Source organism: Petaurus breviceps, unplaced genomic scaffold (assembly GCF_028583685.1).
Source record: "Petaurus breviceps papuanus isolate PSGF00001 unplaced genomic scaffold, PetGlider_PUasm1.0 227, whole genome shotgun sequence".
Lineage (NCBI taxonomy): Eukaryota > Metazoa > Chordata > Mammalia > Diprotodontia > Petauridae > Petaurus > Petaurus breviceps.
This window is the reverse complement of record NW_027185896.1, coordinates 5,578,989-5,599,309: the sequence shown is the minus strand read 5'-3', so window position 1 is coordinate 5,599,309 and position 20,321 is coordinate 5,578,989. Positions and strand designations below refer to the sequence as shown.

The 20,321-nt window shown below is 37.9% G+C and overlaps 1 protein-coding gene across 50 annotated transcripts in view; it reads right to left on the bottom strand.

Moving 5' to 3' along the window:
* PBRM1 (polybromo 1) overlaps nucleotides 1-20,321 on the bottom strand; it is a 120,547-nt gene that overhangs the window by 59,068 nt on the left and 41,158 nt on the right. For 18 of the 50 annotated variants that reach the window (XM_069095501.1, XM_069095495.1, XM_069095516.1 and 15 more), the window contains 6 exons: nucleotides 16,763-16,976; nucleotides 10,202-10,343; nucleotides 8,321-8,418; nucleotides 6,172-6,216; nucleotides 2,281-2,433; nucleotides 965-1,241 (listed from right to left, as the gene is read on the bottom strand). In XM_069095501.1, coding sequence (XP_068951602.1) covers nucleotides 965-1,241; nucleotides 2,281-2,433; nucleotides 6,172-6,216; nucleotides 8,321-8,418; nucleotides 10,202-10,343; nucleotides 16,763-16,976 — 929 coding nt within the window. The remainder of the gene's footprint in view (nucleotides 1-964; nucleotides 1,242-2,280; nucleotides 2,434-6,171; nucleotides 6,217-8,320; nucleotides 8,419-10,201; nucleotides 10,344-16,762; nucleotides 16,977-20,321) is intronic. The other 32 variants (XM_069095519.1, XM_069095530.1, XM_069095532.1 and 29 more) reach the window with 4 other exon arrangements.

The window sequence follows — 20,321 nt, the reverse complement described above, 5'->3', positions numbered from 1 at the left end:
AATGACTGAATAAACTGTGGTATAGCAAAATATTGTAGAGCAAGAAATGAGTATGAAAAATTTGTAGAAGCATGGGAATTGTATGAACTTATAGAGAACATGTATGAACCTATGAAGATTGAAATGAACAGATCTAAAATAATAATGTATAGCACTACAATAACGTAAACAAAAGATCACAAAAGAAAGCCAAAGCTGGAGAAAATGAAAAGCCAATAATTGTCCTGATAATGAATAGGTAAAGAACACAGCTCCCTCTCTCTGCACAGAGGAAGATGACTACCAGGGAAGAATTATATATACATATGTATGTATATATGTGTGTGTGTGTATATATATATACACACACTGTTAATTGCAGTCACTGTATAGGATTGTTTTTGCTTAACATTTTTCTTTATCCAAAATGACATTTCAATTTGATTTGTGATTTAAATGCGATTTGAAACAAAAGATATCAATTAATCTTATTAAAAATTTTTTTGTTTGCTTTTTTATTCAGGAATAGTAATTAGCATAACCACTAAATAGAATGACCTAAAAAAAATTTATAAACATTTTCATATTACAAATGTTTGTTTTATGGGTCAATGTAGCCACAAAAATTCATAACTTTGTAGCCAATCTTCTGGAGATGAGCTTTTCTGCACTTATCTAGACTGGTCTTCAGATGGAATAAACTCTATCACTAGGGCTCATATCTGAAGCTTGGTAGGATCTGCCAGAATTCATACTTTGCTGACATAACCTTTGAGAATCCTGGGTTGCCTCTGTGCTATAAGAAGGCAATGAAGAAGGACTTTTGTGGAGAGGCTATGGTCTGTTCTGGTGGACAGAATACCCATATGAGAGAAAGAGAAAGAGGGAGAGAGGGAGAGAGTGAGTGAGTGAGTGAGTGAGTGTGTGTGTATAACACTGTCCTGAAGCCCCAAAAGGAAACGTGTTTGCGTGGTATGAACAGTACCTGTGAGCCTTCTTCATTATAGTGTCTGGCATTTCGAAACATCAGCTTCATATCTTCCATCATTGCCTCTTCTCCTGCATACTTGTCATTACGGATGTTATGCTCAATAATTTTTAAGTCCATTGGCTCCAAAATGATTTTGTAATAATCAGGGTAGTCCTTTTTGGATGGCTTAACCATAAACAGATCACAGAGTCTTCTGCCTGTACCTGGCTCTCGAGCTTCAAGAACAACGTTGAATAAAATTTTCATTCGCTGCTTTCTTATGTTCTTTTTACTGTTGAGGGAGCAAAACAATAGACAACTTAATTTCTTCTTTTCACAAGGGTGGAAACTGAAATGGCACTGCTTTCTTTCTCTATCTGGTAGGCACTTCATAATGATTATGCCTCCCTTTGCCATATATGCCTATAGACAATACCACATACTAAGTCAATACTTTGGGAGCTTTCAGGGGAAAGGCAACTTTTAACAAAGAGGCATGGGCAAATTTCTAAAATAGTGTACAAAAGGGTAGGTGTATCAGAACTGGCCAACAGATCTCTAGGCTAATAGATCTTAGGGAGAGATATCTGTCTTCACAACACTTTCCAGTGAGTCCAATGTTCATGAAGAAATGTGACCTGACATGTAGGAAGAATAAAATCTTTTAACAACTATTACCCAATTTTAGCTTTTAAGAATCATACAGCAATGCTGCAGTTAAATTGGGTAATGTTCTTTGCTACAAATATGCTTAACATTTATCAGGGAACCACAGTAGAAAGAGAAAATCCCTAATATCTGAGGTCCTCACTAAGATTTTATCATCTTGATTGCTAAGAAGCTTGTTTAAAATGTGCATGTCTACATACTGGATTAGTATTTTCCAACCAGAGAATGAGGGAACACCTATATATGTTACATATATTTCACTGGCATATCATGGCAAATGCTATTTTCTCTTCTTCCCTTGTGTGAACTTCTGCCCAGGTCAATCCTTTCTCATTCTATGTTTCTGACCTGCAACAATCAATACAATCTTAAGTAAGAAACTAGTTTGGGGCTATTTGGGGGTATAGGTGGTCTTTGGCTTATCCAAGCCTCTCATGGTGGCTAGTACCAATTTCTTATTGATGTGTGTGGAATTCCCACCCCATAATTTCATTTCCCCTCCAGTTATGAAGTGACAAACTCAGAAATTGATAAGGGTGATATGGAGTAGTGTTACACCAGGTAACAGAATGTAGACTATAAAGGACACTAGAGAACATTTAGTCCAACCCCCTTATTTTACAACTTAGGAAACTGAGGTCTAGAGAGGTTCAGTGACTTGCCGAAGGTCACACAGTGAGTTAGTGGCAGAGTCAGCACTAGAACCCAGGTCTCCTGCTTTCCGGTCCAGAGCTCTTATGTCATAAGCCTTTGGTGGTGAACTCTCAGCTGGACTGGAACCAGTAGCCTCCAAGTAAGCAGCTGAGGCAGATAACCTAAAAGTAAGAAGAAATGGCTGTGCAGAGACTTGGTGGCAAATGTTTTTGTCAGCTTCCTATGCTATAGTGCCCTAGGAACAAATTATGTGGCTGGGAGAGTCTATCCATCCCTAAACAGACTTTGCCCACTAACACTGAATTATGGAGCTTCTAAGTGATAGAGGTTTTCCTCTCAAAAATTCAACAAGGCATTAAAACAAACAAGCAAACAGTTGGGCAAAGACAATTCTGTGCTCATATTCTAAAATATATCTGAATGCTTACTGACTCTTTAAAGCTAACATTTTAAAAGATTATGGCAAGCTGGAGCAGGTTATCTAGAAAAAAAAACCACACAGCCTCACTGTTTCTATTGAAAGAATCACTGTCACGCTCTGATGATAGATGCATTTTCCCTCTGATCATTCATGGCTGTTATGGGCTTTTGGAGCACTGTGGTATTAGTTTTATGTCTCTTAAAAAAAACCAAACCAAACCACATCACTTTGTTAGGTGATAGCTCTTTCTGAAGGCTTTGTCTAGAACTTCAGTGTCATTTGGAAACAGTTTCCTTTGATAGATGTGATGAATCCAAAGAGACATCCCATGATAAAGATATAGTAGGAATAGCTTTCCCATCCTAAATTTTTAGCAACTAGACAATGAGAAACTTTACACCTGACATCAAGGCTTAGAATACAGGTTATTTTGACCCTCAGACTTTATAAAACAGGCCTCCAGGTTCAAAGCTGAAGAAAGCAAATATAATGTCTGTAGGTCCTATGTCACAAAATCCAAATGTTTGACTTTCTGAGAATTCAACTTTAAAGTGAACAAAGCCAAGAATTCCATTTTGAAATCATAATCAGCTCAAAAAATCTCTTAAAATGGACTTAGTGTTTCTGTTGTTTTAACAGAAACATTCTAATGGGAAAGGAGATGATTTCTCATTTTTGGTTGATTGAAATCTATCCCTGGATGTTTATACAACAAACTGCTATCAGGTTAGAGCATTGGAAATAACCTTTTCATTAGGGAACTTTATCAACTTTTAAAGTGAAGGAGGAATGGTTTTTAAATAAATCAAGAAGCAATTGTAACAAAGGCAGAGCTTTTGCATTTTCCCAGACATGTAGCTATACAGCAAGCTTAACTCAATCTTTTACATTATGCTATAAACATTGAGAGGTCTGACTACTCTTGGCTGTCGTCAGATAGACAACTGGTGGTAGATGGTCATTTTGTCTCCAATGACTGACACCTGCAGGCAGCATTTAGTGAGACAAGTCCCAAATCTGAAATCAAAAAGGACATAACCAGGAAACTACTTTAATCTGATGCTTAAAACTCAATTTGCTATAAATTTTTGTACATTAAAAATACTACCCTCCCCTCCACCTAAATCTCTTGTTAGTACAGAAGATGTGATAGTCCTAAACATATTTCAGGTCTTTTTTCCTGGTGCTCTATTAGAAGTTTATGCTAAATAAGCCTGTTTCATGGCTTTCAAAGACAAACTAGTACTGGAAGGTGGACAAAAAGAAGGGTTGCTTACAAGAGTGGATGCTTTTCTATCTTTCTTTACCACTTTTCTTTTCTTCTTTTCATGCATTCATGATACCCAATAAAAATTTAAAAAACAGAACTTCCTTATGCCTTCCTATTTTTCTGAAGTTGAAAACTTGGAAACGAAGCAAATGACTACAGGGAGTGGCTACAGTAGCATTCTGTGGAAGAGTTCAGATATACAGTCAGGAGAGCTAGGTGCATCCTACTGGCTTGCCAAGTCATTTAACCTTCCTGGGCCTCATTTATAAAGTGGGGAAATAGTTATTGTCAGGCATTTTGGATTCATGGAGAAAGAAATCCTGGTGTACTCCCTAGTATAGTGCCTAAACAACAGATGCTTAATAAACACTTTTAGCGATTTCCACACAAATTCAAGATCCTTTTTAGGTATAAGGAATCTCATGAAATTTTTATGAAGAACAAATAGATGAGTGCCTAGTGTCATGAGTGAAAGCATCTAAAAATCTAGGGGAAGTCAATATTAGCCTTGGAATGTAAGTAAAATGCTTCCTTCCCCCTTGAAGTTTTACCAATCAAGTGACTATCAGTCCAAGTAGGAACTTTACTCTCATTCTGCAGCAGCAATCTTTAACACTGGTGACTCTGCTTCTGTTTCTCCAATATGTGCTGTTCTGGCTTATCTCATATTTATTCATTCAAAATGCAACACTTACTTATTTATGTACCTACTCATAAGCTCAGAACATACCTATCTGGGTGTGAACTAAACATCTTTTTTACTCTCATTTTGTGAGAAGCTCATCTGTTCCCATGGTTTAAACGAACATTACAATGAGAATAATTCTGAGATGTTATTATCACTCTCTAATTCTCCAGTACTAATCTTGCACCTTCTTCCACATGAACACCTAAATTTGAGTATGTCTAAAACGAAGTTCAAATTTTATTTCTGCTTTGCTATCATCACCAACAGACCTGAGTACAGTAATGTTTAAAATTTTAGACCCACTTTACACTTTTTATCCTCCTTAGGCTTATATCCTTATCCTCCTTCTACATTAAGGGTTAACAATTGTACTACCAATTCTTCTAAATCATATGCTACTCCATTTTCCCATTTTCAAAGCCAAAGCTCTAATGGATGTGATGAATCCAAAAAGACATCCCATGATAAAGGTATGGTAGGAATAGCTTTCCCATCCCAAACTTTTAGCAACTAGACAATGGGAAACTTTACACCTGACATCAAGGCTTAGAATACAGGCTATTTATAATAATCTAACTACCTCATTACTGCCTGGGATATCCCAACCTGCCTTCATTCCCCCCCCCCTTCATTCCATCTCTATTCACACCCACAAACAGAACAAAAATCACTATCCCTGTAGTTTCATATTTATTACTATTCTCCTTCTCAGAAGTTCACAGTGGATCTTAACTGCTGTTCTAATCAACATAAAAGCCCTGGGTTTTGAGGCCCTCTATCAAGTTAAAACCAAACCAATAATCAGTTATTGCCTGACTTGTGTATATCATTTCATATGAACAAACTTCATCTTCTCCTTTACCTTCCTTACTCATCAATGCTTATCTCATTCCATGACACCTTCCCAGACTAACTAGATTTGAGTCTAGGAACTAAATATCAATTTACTAAAAATTGGAACTAAAAATCAACTTTACGAAAACCTACTATATGTCTAGTGTACTTAAGGTTGTATAAAGGGCAGTTGCCTTTAAAGGCAGTATCTTACTATGCTGCAAATAACTAAAACATCCTGAGTTTGTTGTTTTAAATGGACCTTGTGTTGCCTATTAATAATAGGCATTAAAAAATAACTTTAGAGGATTTTACTACAATCATTCTGCAAAAGTTTTGCTTAAAAAAAACAAAATGATATTCTACTATTTTGAAAAGTCTAAGAACAACTAATGTAGGGGATACCAATGAAGGACAGTCCTTGGTCTCAATAAACTTACTAACAGATAAGGCATTTTTGGTTCTCTTGGCAAAGTTAGCGACAAGTGTCTGGTCTAGATGTCCTATTAACGCGTTACTGAGGACACTCTTTATACTCTGGAGGTACTACTGCTTTTTATTAAAATTGCCTGGTGCTAATTAAAAATAAAACTTTAGGTTTCCCTGTGCACCTAAACAATGGTGACCACACCCCAGACCATGTTTAACCTCTAGAATATGTTTATGCATAAAAAATGTGTGCACACCTGGATAGCCTCCTGAGGCCCAACATCTCATTGTCATGAATGTTCCTGGGAAAGCAGAAACAAACATTTTACATGTGGAAAGAAACAAAATAAGCAAACATCAGAGACATAGATAAACTAAATGTGGCTGAGAAAAAGGCAAGAGCTCTTTGTCCCCAAAGATAAAAGGGGTATTTGGAAACCCTTCAACTTTGAAAATCAAGATTTATCACTGGTGTTTTGGGGCAGAAGAGGAGGAGCTTCACTGTCATGAAAGGCAGAGAAGACTACATGCAACTGCACTTGTACTATAGCATTAGCAAAGCACTAAGGCAGACACAGAGGCATACACTACAGCTAATCCTCAGTGCTGGGAGCGCTCAGACAGCTTATTAATCAGGGGAAGCTCTGTGAGTACAGATACAGATTTCCTATAGCAAAATCTGACATCAGCCTGGCTAAGTGAGCATATTTCTATGCTTTGTGGAGGCACATCTGCCAAAGTAATCAAGACAGTCTGTTACTCTTCAGAATATTGTGCCCTGTCCTCCCTCTCCCCCCAAGGATTAGCCCAGCTCACAAATATTTAATTCACCTCACATTTATTCAAGTTGCATTTCATCTCTGAATTTCTAGGCTATAGATTTTAATGCTCCCGCACTTAATTTATATTTGTTCTGTTCTCTTATTTATGTTTGTCCATTTATTGTATGCATCATTTCCTGAGCGCCCTGGATAGTGACATCAGAGCGAGAATCATTATCCCTTAAGCACTATGCAGTTTTCTTTTACACGAGGCTTAATGGCAAAGAAGTTTATTTAATTTGTTGTAATGAATCTTGTAAACTTCAAGCTAACAATACTTGTAGCTTGTGTGGCTCTGTCCTAGGTTGGGCTGGCTTTGAAAGTTTTTAAAGACCTCTCTTCTCCTTTAGTAATGGTAATAAACTGTATCATCATTTATTGCCTTCATTAGTTTCTCTGCCTGAAAAGTATTTATCTTTGATTGTTGATTGAGTTAGAAATAGAAAACACAGGGAGTGATATAGTATAAACTACACTTACAGATATTCATGATTTGAGGTTTCTGATCTTGATTCACGTTTTTCCATCCTTCCCCCTCATATAAGCAATTAAGAACTTACAAAGTTGAAATTCATGGGTCAGAAGTGGTGATTATCATTTTAAGATGCACCGACTTATTTACCTATGGGAGTCTATCAAAATAAATGTATTTTCAACGCAAAAGTTTTTTCCCCAAATGTTAGTATAAGAGGGAACAGACTGAGCATGTTCTCATTTTTTAACAACTGACTAGATTTAATCCTATGTCCTTCATTAAAGAGCATATGTAGAAAATCATGTAAGCAATCACTAATTTACTCCTTCCAATTCACTTTGTTGAGCTTCATGATCAACCCAAGAACTGCAGGGCTTGCTGTATGGAAGAGCTTAAGTCAGCAGAAGTTGAGGAGAAAAAGCATCTCACAACACTGGAATCAATCTGAGAAGCCCCATGGAAATGCTCTAAGACAACAGAGCTGAGGTGGGTCTGTGAGGTCAAGTAGAGCTGCTGGAAGTCTTATAGCCAATAAACACCTTTTCCAGAAATCTCAAAGGAAGAAAGGCAGGCCAAGAAAAGCCAAGGCTGAGGTTATGGAGAAGGACATGGATTTTCTGTCTTAATCATTTCATGAATTTCATGAAGACATGATTTTAGTGTTCTGTGATTTGATATCTTAAAAATAATATCAAAATAATAAAGAAAAATAAAAACTTATTTTACTGAAAACAGTCCAGATGCTCTTAACTAATTTTTATTAGTATTAAATTGCTAAGATCTTTGTAGGGACAGGATTTAAAATCTAGAAGGAATTACTTTTGATTCTTCTGTGGCTTTCTAAAACATCAATTTTTTGGAAATATGAAAAGGAAAGATATAAATATCTTGTCACTTTAGCACAGCCTATTAAGAGCCAGTAGAGTATTTTAGTGCTTAAGAAAACAATAGTAATGTGTGATTTAAAAATGATATTCTGATATGACAAGCTCTCAAAGAATCTAAGTTGATAATTATATAATTCATACTCAATAACATATTTTCCTTCCTTAAGTCAAAAGACAAGCTAAACAAGTGAAGGGAAAAGAGTTAAAACTAAGAGAAAAGTACCTTTTTCTTTTGGCACTCCCAGTATCAGAAGTGGCTGAAGAGATCATACTGTCGCCGTCCTCAATGTCGTCTCTTCTAGCAAGCTCCTTTTTCTTTGCCTGAAACAGAGCAAATCCCTGGAGTCAGGCTCACTCCACTAAATGCTCTTGGAATACATGAATAATAAAGAGCTGCAGAGATCAGATTCACACCGAAAGATACAACTACAAGTCAGATGCATGAATATTAAAGCATCATTAAAAATTTTCAGTAACCACAAATTAACGAAAGTCTGCCAGACAAAAAAGTGGGTCAAAAAAAAAAAGGCCTAGATATTTAAGGAACCAATTTTAGCCAATAGCATTTAAGACTAAAATACCTGAACTAGCCTCTTGAAAGTTTTAACAAATGAGACCTAAGATGCCAATGCTTCCTTCCTCTTCTGGTCATATTAAGTGGTACTCTCTTCATGCAACTTTAAAAAATTCGATGAGTGCCTTTTATTTCTGAGGGGCAGTCTAGCTAAAAACAATGGAAGTTTGGAGAGAGAGCTGAAAGAAGATCTACTTTTCAAGCAACACATGAATTTTTAAAGCTCTTCTGCCAAACAGCAGAAGACCAAACCTAGCAGGCTGACAGAACATAAATATAGTACTTAACAGCAAATATTAAGTTCACAAAATCTGTAGTGGCCTTTGCAACTAACCTGTTGTCCATGTAAAATTCTTTCATTCACTCAACATTTACTGAATACCCACTAATTGTATAGCGTTGCATTGAAAAACAAAATAAAACATGGTTCCTGCCCTCAAGGAACTTATAGTTCCACAGGGGAGAAATAAGATATGGGCAGAAAGTGATAGGGTAGAAATACTAGGTGGGCCTAGTATCAGAAGTTATGGGACTCTTGAAGTTGGAGACCGCAGGCCACTCAATACATTTTTGTGTTATTTTCTACTATGTAACTACTGTGCTATGAAAATTGAGATTAAGGAGTGCTCTCTTCTGGCTGGGAAGGCTTCATGGAGGAGGTAATATCTGAATTGGGAGAATTCAGTATGGAGAAGATTTCAAGAAGTGGGAAATATATTCTAAGGTGCAAAGACAGACACTACAGTGTGGGCTATATTGAGCAAATAACAAATAGTTTGATTTGACTGGAACATAAAATTTTTAGGGAAGCAGTATGACATAAAGTAGGAAAGTTAAAATGGAATTTTATAGGGGCCAGAAATGCCAAATTCAGAAGTTGGGATTATTTGGTAGGTCTGCGGTGGTCTTTGTTTATTAATTCTCCAAGATTCTCCTAGGAGTCAAGGCCCTAGGGAAAAAATAAAACTCTGAAGTATGAAAAGCTTGTTTTTTGTGTCCCCAATCTTCCCTTTTATTCCAATGGTTGTATCCCATTCTGCCTCTGCAAGTATCAGTGCTGTCATGTTCTTTCTACTCTACTACTAAGACAATTTTAAGGAAATGATCTGGTAAACGAATTCACAACATAGGATAAATGCTTAATAGGGTTTTTGTATTTTAAAAGGGACAGCTATTAACAACAAGACAGAATACTGAGTCAAAGCTAAAATTTTAAAGGTGGAAGATTTCAGGTACTAGTGAACCAGAATGTGAGCTACTGCTTATAAAAGGAGGGCTTTCTAAATAGCAACATGTAGAAAGATAGTGTCCAGCACCCACCTGGATGCATGGCCCTGTCTGTAGTATCAGTGGTCCCTAAGACTGTATTGCTGACTAAGAGTCAGCAGGATTTGTGTGTAAGATGAATAAAGTCAAATGACTTGGAATTTCCTGTAATTCGCATCTCCAAGAAAAGAAAGGTAGCACATCTTTGAAAAACTGTTTCCACTGAAAGTAACACAAACTCACCCAAATACCATTATAACTTACCTGCATAACTTGTTGCATTTTTAGAACTCGTTTGTAGATGGCTGAATTGGGAACATTATAACGTTTGGCATTTTCAAACATTAAATTTAGATCACACTCCAAATGATCTAAAGTTTCATATTCTTGGTTCTTTAGCTTGGTTCTGTGAAAGAGAGAGACATATGACTTGAATTTTGCCTTATGAAGGCCAGCTGCTGTGAAATGTCCTTGTGAAAATCTAACAGAAATTCCCAAGAGAAGGAGTCTGGGACCTGGAATCAGAAGAACAAAATTTAAATCCCAGTTCTGTTGTTACTCACTATCTGTGACCCTGGGCAAATCACTTACATTCTCCAGACCTACTTCTATAGCCATACAATGAAGGTGGTGGCCAAGATGGCCTCCAAGTTTACTTAGAGCTCTATTACCAAAGTACACTAAGTATACTCTCAATCTCTGACCTGGTCTCTCCAGCTCCCACCTTGGGGCTGTGTTCTCCAGAACGATGAGCAGCTATGCCATCTAGCTGGCTGCCTCCTCTCTCTACCCTTTTCTCTGGGAACAATGAAATCAAATCAACATTACCATTCCTGGAAAGTACAGGCCACCAGTTGCCCTATGAGTTCACTCACCATCCTGGTGACTTCCCAGACAAAAACACCTCTCCCTGGCCACCATTCCCCTATCTCTGTTGTGTTTCCCTATTAGAATCTAAAGAGCAAGGACCATCTTGCTATTTGTATTTGTATCTCTAATACTTGGCACAATTCCTGGAATATAATAAGCACTTGGTAAATACTAAATGCTTTTTCATGCATCCATGGTACTTTTGGGATAATGCTGACTAGGAAACTGGAAATGATCCAGAGACAAAACTACCCATTTCCCTTTCTGGTGAGTGATACCCTTTCTTGAAGAATAGAACTAATTTAAAAGAGTTTTGAACTGTAGTAGCATGTCCGATTATTACCCTAATATGCATAACTTCCAAGAGAGCTTTTCACATTTCTGTATAAATTAAAGTACATGCAAAGGCCTTGGAAGTGAATTCCAGGGGTAATGCATTTTCTCTACATGTCCACCTGGGGTACTACCAATATGAAATGTGCAGAGGGTTTTCATATCTTAGTTATCAAACCCCTCCTCTATTCTTCGAATAAACATCTTTCATTAGTTAAGAAGCTACTGAATAAGTGTTTGTTGGATGAATGCACTGAAGCACAACAACACTCCATCTATTTTTTATTTATTACACTTGGATTTTAGACTTCTGTTTCTTCCTCAAATGACATCATTAATAATACCATGAATGGCTCTATGTACATTATTCTATGAAAGGGAGTATGATGTAGTGAAGGATTTGGAATTAGAAAACCAGTTCTGCCACTTCCTGCCTATGAAAGTTGGACAAATCACTTTTCCTCTGTGGACAGCAGTTTGTCATCTGTAAATGAAGGGAGTTGGACCACATGACTTTAAGGTCCTTTATGGTTCTGACAGTTGTCTTAAAACCACATAGAAAATCTGGTTTAAATTACATATATGAGCATTGATGTGTGTGCATACACACAAAGTCTAGATTTCTAAATTCTCCTGACTGAAACACATATGTGCTAACTTTACTATAATAAGGTAATGAAAGTAGCAAAAAGAAAATATTATAGCTATTTTACAAAGATGAATGTCAATCTTCTAACTTGATCATCAGAATAATCTTATCTAAGTGGTTCCCAATTGAGAAATGGCCAAAGGATATCAATAGGTAGTTTTCAGAGGAAGAAATCCAAGCTATCAATAACCATTTGAAAAGTTCCAAATCACTAATAATGGGAGAAATACAAATTAAAGCAACTTTGAGGTTCTATTTCAAACCCATTAGATTGGCAAACTTGACAAAAAAAGGTAAATAATAAATGCAAGAGGGCTTTTGGAAAACATGTACACTAATCTACTCTGCTGGGGCTACTGGAAAGTGATTTAGAACTATGCCCAAAAAGCTTTTAAGCTGTGCATTTATCCAGAAATACCATCACTTCCAAAAAAATAAGAAAAGAAGTTGTATGTACAATAATAATTATAGTAGCTCTTTTTGAAGTGGCAAAGAACTGAAAACCAAAGGGGTGCCCATCAACTGGGAAATGGCTAAACAAATTCTGGTATATAAATGTAATGGAGTACTACTGTGCTTTAAAAAATGATGAAGAGGATGGTTTCAGGGAAACCTTGGAAGATCTGTATGAACTAATGCAGAGTGAAATAGATAGAATCCAAAGAATAATTTATAAAATGACACTGTGTAATGGCAATGGGAATTGAAAGATCTTTCCTGCCCCTTGATAGGCCTAAGTTATTTTGAAGACCTTCCCTGATTTGAAAATATACTCTGCCCCCTAAACACACACACACACACACACACACACACACACACACACACACGACCTCTGGGCAGCTATTGAGCTCCCCTGGCTTAGAAAATCCAGATGTTGGTGCTTCTCTCTCTGGTAATTAACTAGGTATGGATGTAATGGTCAAGTAGCTAGAAACCCTGTCTGTTGGTCTGCTGAATTCTGTTATTTTTCTCTGTCTGTATTTTAGTCTGCTTATAACTTCTATTTGCATTCTCTGAAGTTCAGGGTGCTGACTTTTTCCCCTGAACTAGGCAAATGATATATGTTTGATTAAAGTAAGATTGTTAACCCTTTTTGAGATGCTTTCCTTTAGAAAAGCAGATCAAAGAACCTGTGCTGGCAACCATCCTGGGTATGCTAGGGTGCTTGCTGCTATACACTGTATAGACAGATTTGAAAAATGTAAAAACTTAATAACACAATGACCAATCATAATTCCAGAGAAATGATGAAATATGGCACCCACCTCCTCAAAGAGGTGATTGGGTTCAAAGTGAGTACAAATTGATTTTTTGGATGTGGCCAATACTAGAATTTGTTTAACTTGACCATACATATTTGTTACAAGCTTATTTTTTCCCCCCAATGGGGGAAAGGTGGAAGGGTAAGAAAATAGGATTTTGCTCATTGAAAAAAATAAAGTTCAAAAGAAGGACAATTTTGCTTATTCTATAACTACAATTTAGTTTGCCATTAAAAAAAAAGCTATACAATTTACATGTGGTCCATAAAAATATGAACTTTCAAGGGAGCATATCACATCAAAGGAAAAACCACATAAATTCAGCCATGAGCTATATTTTGCAAATGTACAGGTTAAATAATATCTTTGGTACCTATTTCCACAAATGCATAAAAATAAATTTTGCAAAACACCAAGTGCTCTCCATATCAGCAGGGAGACAAAGGCACAGAATTTTATGTGCCACACAATTTTAGGGATCATCTCATTCAAATCCCCCATCTTACAAATAGGTCAAGTAAGGCTCAGAGAAAAGAAGTGACTAGATGAGTTCATATAGCTGGTCAGTGGCTGAGGCTGGACTTGAATCCAGGCAGCCAGAATTTTATCTGAGGGTTCTTTATCCCTCATTTCGGTCATGTCTGACTCTTTGTGACCCCATTGGGGTCTTCTTGACAGAGATACTGGAGGGGTTTTCTATTTCCTTTGCCAGTTTATTTTACAGATGAGACAAAGAGGGTTTAGTGACTTGCCCAGGGTCACTCTGCTAGTAAATGTCTGTGGCCAGATTTTAACTCATAAAGATGAGTCTTCCTGACTTCAGGTCCTGCACTCTATGCACTACGGAGCCATCTAGCTGCCCCTACTATTTATTAGATATCCACTAAATTAACATAAAATGGGTGAAGGCAGAATGGGTACACCCTTAGAGAAGAACTAAACAACTCCATCCCACAAACCTAATGAGGTAGTTGATGGGCTGGCTAATCCCAGCGCACATGCCAGGACACAATTGTGAGGGATCTGGTGGGTGCATCACTGCTTAACTAGGCCCATGCCCACTACAACTCATGAGGCATTCTGAACTGGATGGGCCCTGGTAATTGTGAGATTCTGTCATTTACCTAGCTTCTTTCCTCTCATTTTCTCCCCACCAGCCCAACCCCAAACTGGCACATCTAAATCTTGCAGAAGTAGCAAAGAAACTGCATAGAATTAATATACTTAGCACCTTTAAAATAAAACTCAAGTTTTAAACTACCCCTAAACAAGAGCAGCCAAAATCTATACCAAGAATAAGTTTTTCTGACACAGTATCTCTCTGTATAGTTGTAGTGTAGAAAGCCTTTCACTTAACTCAAGAAGATACGGATTCAAATCCAGCCTCTGATACTTACTAGCTGTGTGACCTTGGGCAAGTCACTTTAACTTTTTTTTTTTTTTGCTTTTTGGAGGGGGGAGGGCAGAGCAATTGGGGTTAAGTGACTTGCCCAAGGTCACACAGCTAATAAGTGTTAAGTGTCTGAGGCCAGAGTTGAACTCAGGTCCTCCTGACTCTAGGGCCAGTGTTCTATTCACTGCGCCACCTAGCCGCCCCAAGTCACTTTAACTTTTCTATGCCTCAGGTTCCTCAACTGTAAAATGAGGGTGTTGGACCTGATGGCCTTTAAGGCACCTTTTAGCTCTAGACCTGTGACCCTCTGACCAGAGCCAGTCCCTTAGCAGATACTGTGCTAGGCATTGGGGACACAAGCACAAAGAATGAAACAGAGGCAGTAGGGTATAACGAAAAACCCATTGGCTGTAGCGTCAGATCACTCATTACCTCTGTGTCCCTCTCTTCACCCTCCTGCTCCCAGCCCTCAGTTTCCTCATCCATAGAAGGGGGCTGGGCTGCACAGTCTCTGGGGTCACCTCCACTTCTGGGGCCATGATTCTAAGATATTGATCCCCACAACTCCCAGCAGCCTCCTTCCCAAACTTCTACTTGACTGCTTTGTATTTCTTATATTTATATTTACTAGGTATGCATTAGAATGTAAGACCCCTATGACTGCGGATTGTTTCATTCTTTGAATTTGTATGCCCAGGACCAAGCACAGGATCTGACACAAAGGAGGTGTTTAATAGATGTTTGCTGATCATCTGTAGAATGGGGATAACAAAACCTGGGGTACCTACCTCACAGAGTTGTTGTGAAGTTCACACGAAATAATGAAAAGAACTACACAAATTTTAAAGCAGTTATTAAATATGCACCGATTTTCTAGGTGAGGTAATGATAAGTAATTATGACTAAACAGCTAACCTTGTGTTATTTCAAGTTAGAACATTTTAATAAAAAGGGCTACAGAAGATCAGTCCTTCTTGTGAAGGAAAAAGAGTCAATTAAAAGGTTATTTCTCTTAAGGTCTACCTACTATTATCTTTCTTCCAGAAGCGAAGACAGGGGTAGTTTAGGGTTTCTAGGGTACTTCCCTTATAAACAGTTGGTAGCCTATATTTTCACTTCATTTTAAAAGGGTGCCAAGTATACTGAACATATACTGTTTCTGCACAGCATCTCAAAGCTTTCAGAGAAAACATCCAAAGTACTGAACTGCTGAGGAAAAGATAACTTAAGAAGAAAAAAAATCTTGAAAAATAATGTTACCTAATTCTGATTTTTGGAATCCAGCTATTTGAAGAGTTGTTACATTTCAATTCCTGGAAGACTGGGAACTTGTCCTAATGGGTTCATGTAAACCCTTTTGATTTGTTTTAGAAAAGCCACTCTATTTAACCCTCATAAACACTTCAAGATCTGACCTCCCCAAATGACAAAGTCCAAAATAGACTTTGATGGGGATGAAATTAAGGCAGTATTTTACTTGAATGCTGCTTTTCCACTGTTTTGAATGTTTATATGTGTGTGTGTGTGTGTGTGTGTGTGTGTGTGAGTATGTATATTCCTTAAGAATTCTGATTTGCCAAATACTCAATAAGCTTGTACCTTAAATTCAAGTGAAAAATGGAAGTCAAACAGAAACTATTTCTCAAATTTGGTTTTGGGAAATACAACTATTATTGTTTATCCTTCATTCTTAAAGAAGACCATGACATCAGGAAGGTGATGCCATGACCTGCAAATGAACTGGATTTAAGTGAGGGAGGATTGTGCACCTCGTGAACTCAGGAACTCAGTTTGACTGAGGCAATGCCCATTCAGTGATTTAAGGCTAGGTAATAAATGAGACAAATGGGAAAAACTGAGTTAATTTCTAAAAATGGTTTATACATATATAGTCTAATGTCCAGAATATATCATGAACACAGATGAGTGGTAATAATAAGGTATTAATGATCACAGAAGGAAAATGAGTCTTGCAGTTTGGTTAGACAAATGTCAATTACATTTAATTGCTTATTTTTCACATTCTGCCGTCTAATCAATTAAATACTTAGAAGTACTCTTTACTTGCACTACAATGAATTGATAACTGTGCTGAGAATGCCATTATCATTTAACAGACTGCATTTCTCATATGGAAAAAAAGAGGAAAGATACTTCACATAAAGCTTGAGAAACTTCCAAATATCTTCAACCCAAACATATTTAACTTTCTGTAACTCCTTCCAGGAAAGAACACATATCCAAAGGTTCAAGCTCAATCACACGCACTCACTTGGAAATAACTAAAGAAATACACAGATAAAAGACTGTCCTCTTACCTTATCTGCTGCAGGGAAATGGGCATTTTGATTTGCTGATAATAATCAGGGTATTTTTTCTTCGAAGGCAAATGGAAAAATGGTTCTGCTATTAGCTGTCCCTGGTTATTCCGACAGCTCCTAACAGTATCATACAGCTGATAAAGGGGATTGGAAACATCCATAAAGGAAGTAATACTCTCTGCTTCTGACTCTCCCTCTTCATAACGAGCTGCTAGAAAGACAAAAAGGAGTGTTTGTGAGTTTTTTTGGAAAATGAAATTTTAAAAAATCCCTTAAAAGTACTTTGTTAACCTGCATAACCAAGTTATGTATTCTTAAAGAGTAATTGCTTTCTAAAACTAGGTTCTCACTGCAGTTATTGATAACACCAGGAATACTTAATAGTGTGGGTAATAAAGTCACTTACACTGCTTCCCAAAGGACCGACGCTCAAGGTCATGAACACTAGGAATACCGATGATCAAACCACACCCCACTAAGTCTGTTTTGCCCATTCATTTGATGTCCTTGGACTGCTGTACTTTGGGTTCATGCCTGCTTTTTATAGCTTGTCTCCTTGATGTCACTTTTTATTGGTGTCAATGCACCTGAGGAGCCTTCTTTTTCTAATATGCTTTTTTAGTCTATGGGCCAGGAAAGCAAATAACCAAGTCTGTTAGAACTGTTTCACAATGGGGCTCAGAGTGAGGGGCAGATGGACTCTTTTATGAATAAACTACATCTGATTTAATGCACGAATAGTGTGCTAGTCTCTACTATGACAACCTTTTCTTCTTTTGGTCTTTTTTGGCTCACTCTCCGGTTCCCCCTTATCTTCAATCTCTCTCCACTTACAAAGTCACAAGTTTATTCCCTGATGCTAACAGCCATGACCCCAACTCCTAGATTCTACTATTCCCTAGAGACATTCCCCCTAAAAATTTCTTCCCTTCATAGCCAAATTCCCAGAAAAAGCTGTCTATACTTGCTATCTTGACTTCCTCTCCTCTCACTCTTCTAAATCCTCTGCAATTGGGTTCCTCACTTCATTATACTGAAATTGTTCTCTCCAAACTTTGCCTGCCAATTGTGATGGCCTTCCTCAGTCTTGCTCCCACACCGTTATCCTGGATACCCTCTTTCTACCGGTTCTTCTCCTATCTGACCACTCCTTTTCAGTCCTCTTTGCTGGCTCATCATCCATACCTTATTTCCTAACTGTGGTTTACCCCAAGGTGCTGTCTTATTTATGCCCTTTCCTCTTCTTTCATCTTTATAAAGAAGAATCTCAGATCACTATATCCAGCCTTCAATCTTTTTCTTGAGTTCTAGTCATTATTACCTACTACTTATGGGATACTACAAACTTAATGTCCCATAGGCCCCTCAAATTTAACATGTCCAAAACATTACTTATTTTGCTCCTTGCTCCCCAACCTCTCCCTCTTCTAAACTTCCTTATTTCTGTCAAGGAGGTGGCCCTTATTTCAGTCGATCAGGTTTGCATTCTTGGTGTCACCCTCAAATCCACTCTCCCTCCCTCCCTATGTTCAGCAGCTAAATCTTCTCATTTTTATCTTCATAACATCCCTCATGCCCATTTTCTCTCCAATCATACAACTGAACTACGGTGGTAGTTATATGTGTATAGAGAGGAGGAGATGAATGTGAGGTGAGAGCTCATCACCTCTCACTTGGACTATTAAAATAGCCTCAAAACAACCTCCTGGCCTCTAGTTTCTCTCCACTGCACTCCATCCCCTACACAGCTGCCAAAGTCATTTTCTTAAAGTATAGGCCATGGTGTCATCTACTCAATAAACTCCTATCACCCCTAGGATCAAATATAGACTTCTATGTTTGGCATTCAAAGCTTGACACAACCTGCTACTGACCTACTCGAGAGGCACAATATTGTAGTGGATGATAAAGTGTAGTCAACTAATGAGCATTTATTAAGTTCCTACTGCAAGTCAAACACTGAGCCAGACCAGGAATATTCTAAGACAGAGGTGAAGTGAAGCAGCTTCTACCCTTACTTATCTGGAGAGGGGTGAAGTGTCTACATACGTAGGCAGACACAAAACAGTCACAAGATAAATGGGGTGGGGGAGGTTAAAGGCACTGGAGGTAATCAGGAAGGGCTTGATGTAGTTGTCACGTGAGCTGAGCCTAGAAGAAAGACAGATTCTGAGAAATAGCGGTAAAGATGGAGGGCATTCCAGGCAGGAGGGACAGTCAATGCAAAGGCCCAGAGACAGGCTGGGCAGTAACTTGTGTGAGGAGCAACAGGAAAGTGGGCTGGAATGGACCAAGCTGTACACGAAGGGGAGTGTGGCGAGCTTGAGAGGTAATAACAGAAGCACTTTAGGGTTTGCACAGCACCTTTCATGGATTATCTCTTTTGAGTTCCACAATAACTGTGTGATGTAGACGCTGTCATTATCCCTTTTTCACAGATGAAGAAACAACAGTCCAAGGACATTAAACATATGGGCAAAACAGACTGTGATTGCGGATATTTATATTGTTCATAACCTTGAGCATTCGTGTTTTAGAAAATAGTGTAATTGACTTATGAGAAAACTAGAGTAAAGAGAGGTTAAGTGACTTGGGTTATGAACCACAGGGTCATACAGCTAGTAAACATCTGAGGGAGCATTTCAACCCATTTTAAATTAGTAATTTGCATGCAAAATACTAAGCGTTATGGATAATTATGAGAGTATCTTTTTTAAAAGTTTTTGTTAACTTTTTTCATCTCCTGGATTCACTTTATCTGGGAAAGGTGGTTTAGAAATCTACAACTGGGGGCGGCTAGGTGGCACAGTGAATAGAGCACCGGCCCTGAAGTCAGAAGTACCTGAGTTCAAATCCAGCCTCAGACACTTAATACTTACTAGTTGTGTGATCTTGGGCAAGTCACTTAACCCCAATTGCCCTGCATCCCCCCTCAAAAAAAAAAAAAAAAAGAAATCCACAACTGGAGGGTTAAACAGTAAGTATAAATTTTCTTGTTTTAGACTGTGAGCTCCTTGAAGGCAGGGAGTACCTGTCTGTTGCCTCTTTTTGCATATCCAGTGCTTCATACTTTATGTGCCACAGCCTAGCACATAGTAGGCACTTAATAAATGTTTACTGACTTACGCAGCATGATCTAAAATATGCACCACAGGAACACTAATAGTATTGGATGGTTTACTATATACTCTTTTTTTTTTAAGCAATTGGGGTAAAGTAACTTGCTCAAGGTTACACGGCCAGGTGTTTCTGGGTGGGTGCTAAGTGTCTGAGCCCGGATTCGATCCCAGGTCATCCCGACTCTGGGGCCGGTGCTCTTACTCACTCACTGTGCTACCTGGCCACCCCTACTATATACTCTTAACAGAAGGGCCTCATTGCTTACCAACAGCTACTATTTGATTTTGGGATTTACAAGCAAAAAGCTAAGATTAAGAAACATGTACACATATGCTGGTCGAATAGGAGATGGAGAAAGAAGGAACAGGAAACACTATTAATACTGATAATACACAAAACATAAAAAAAGGCTAACATGTTTTTAATTACATTTTAT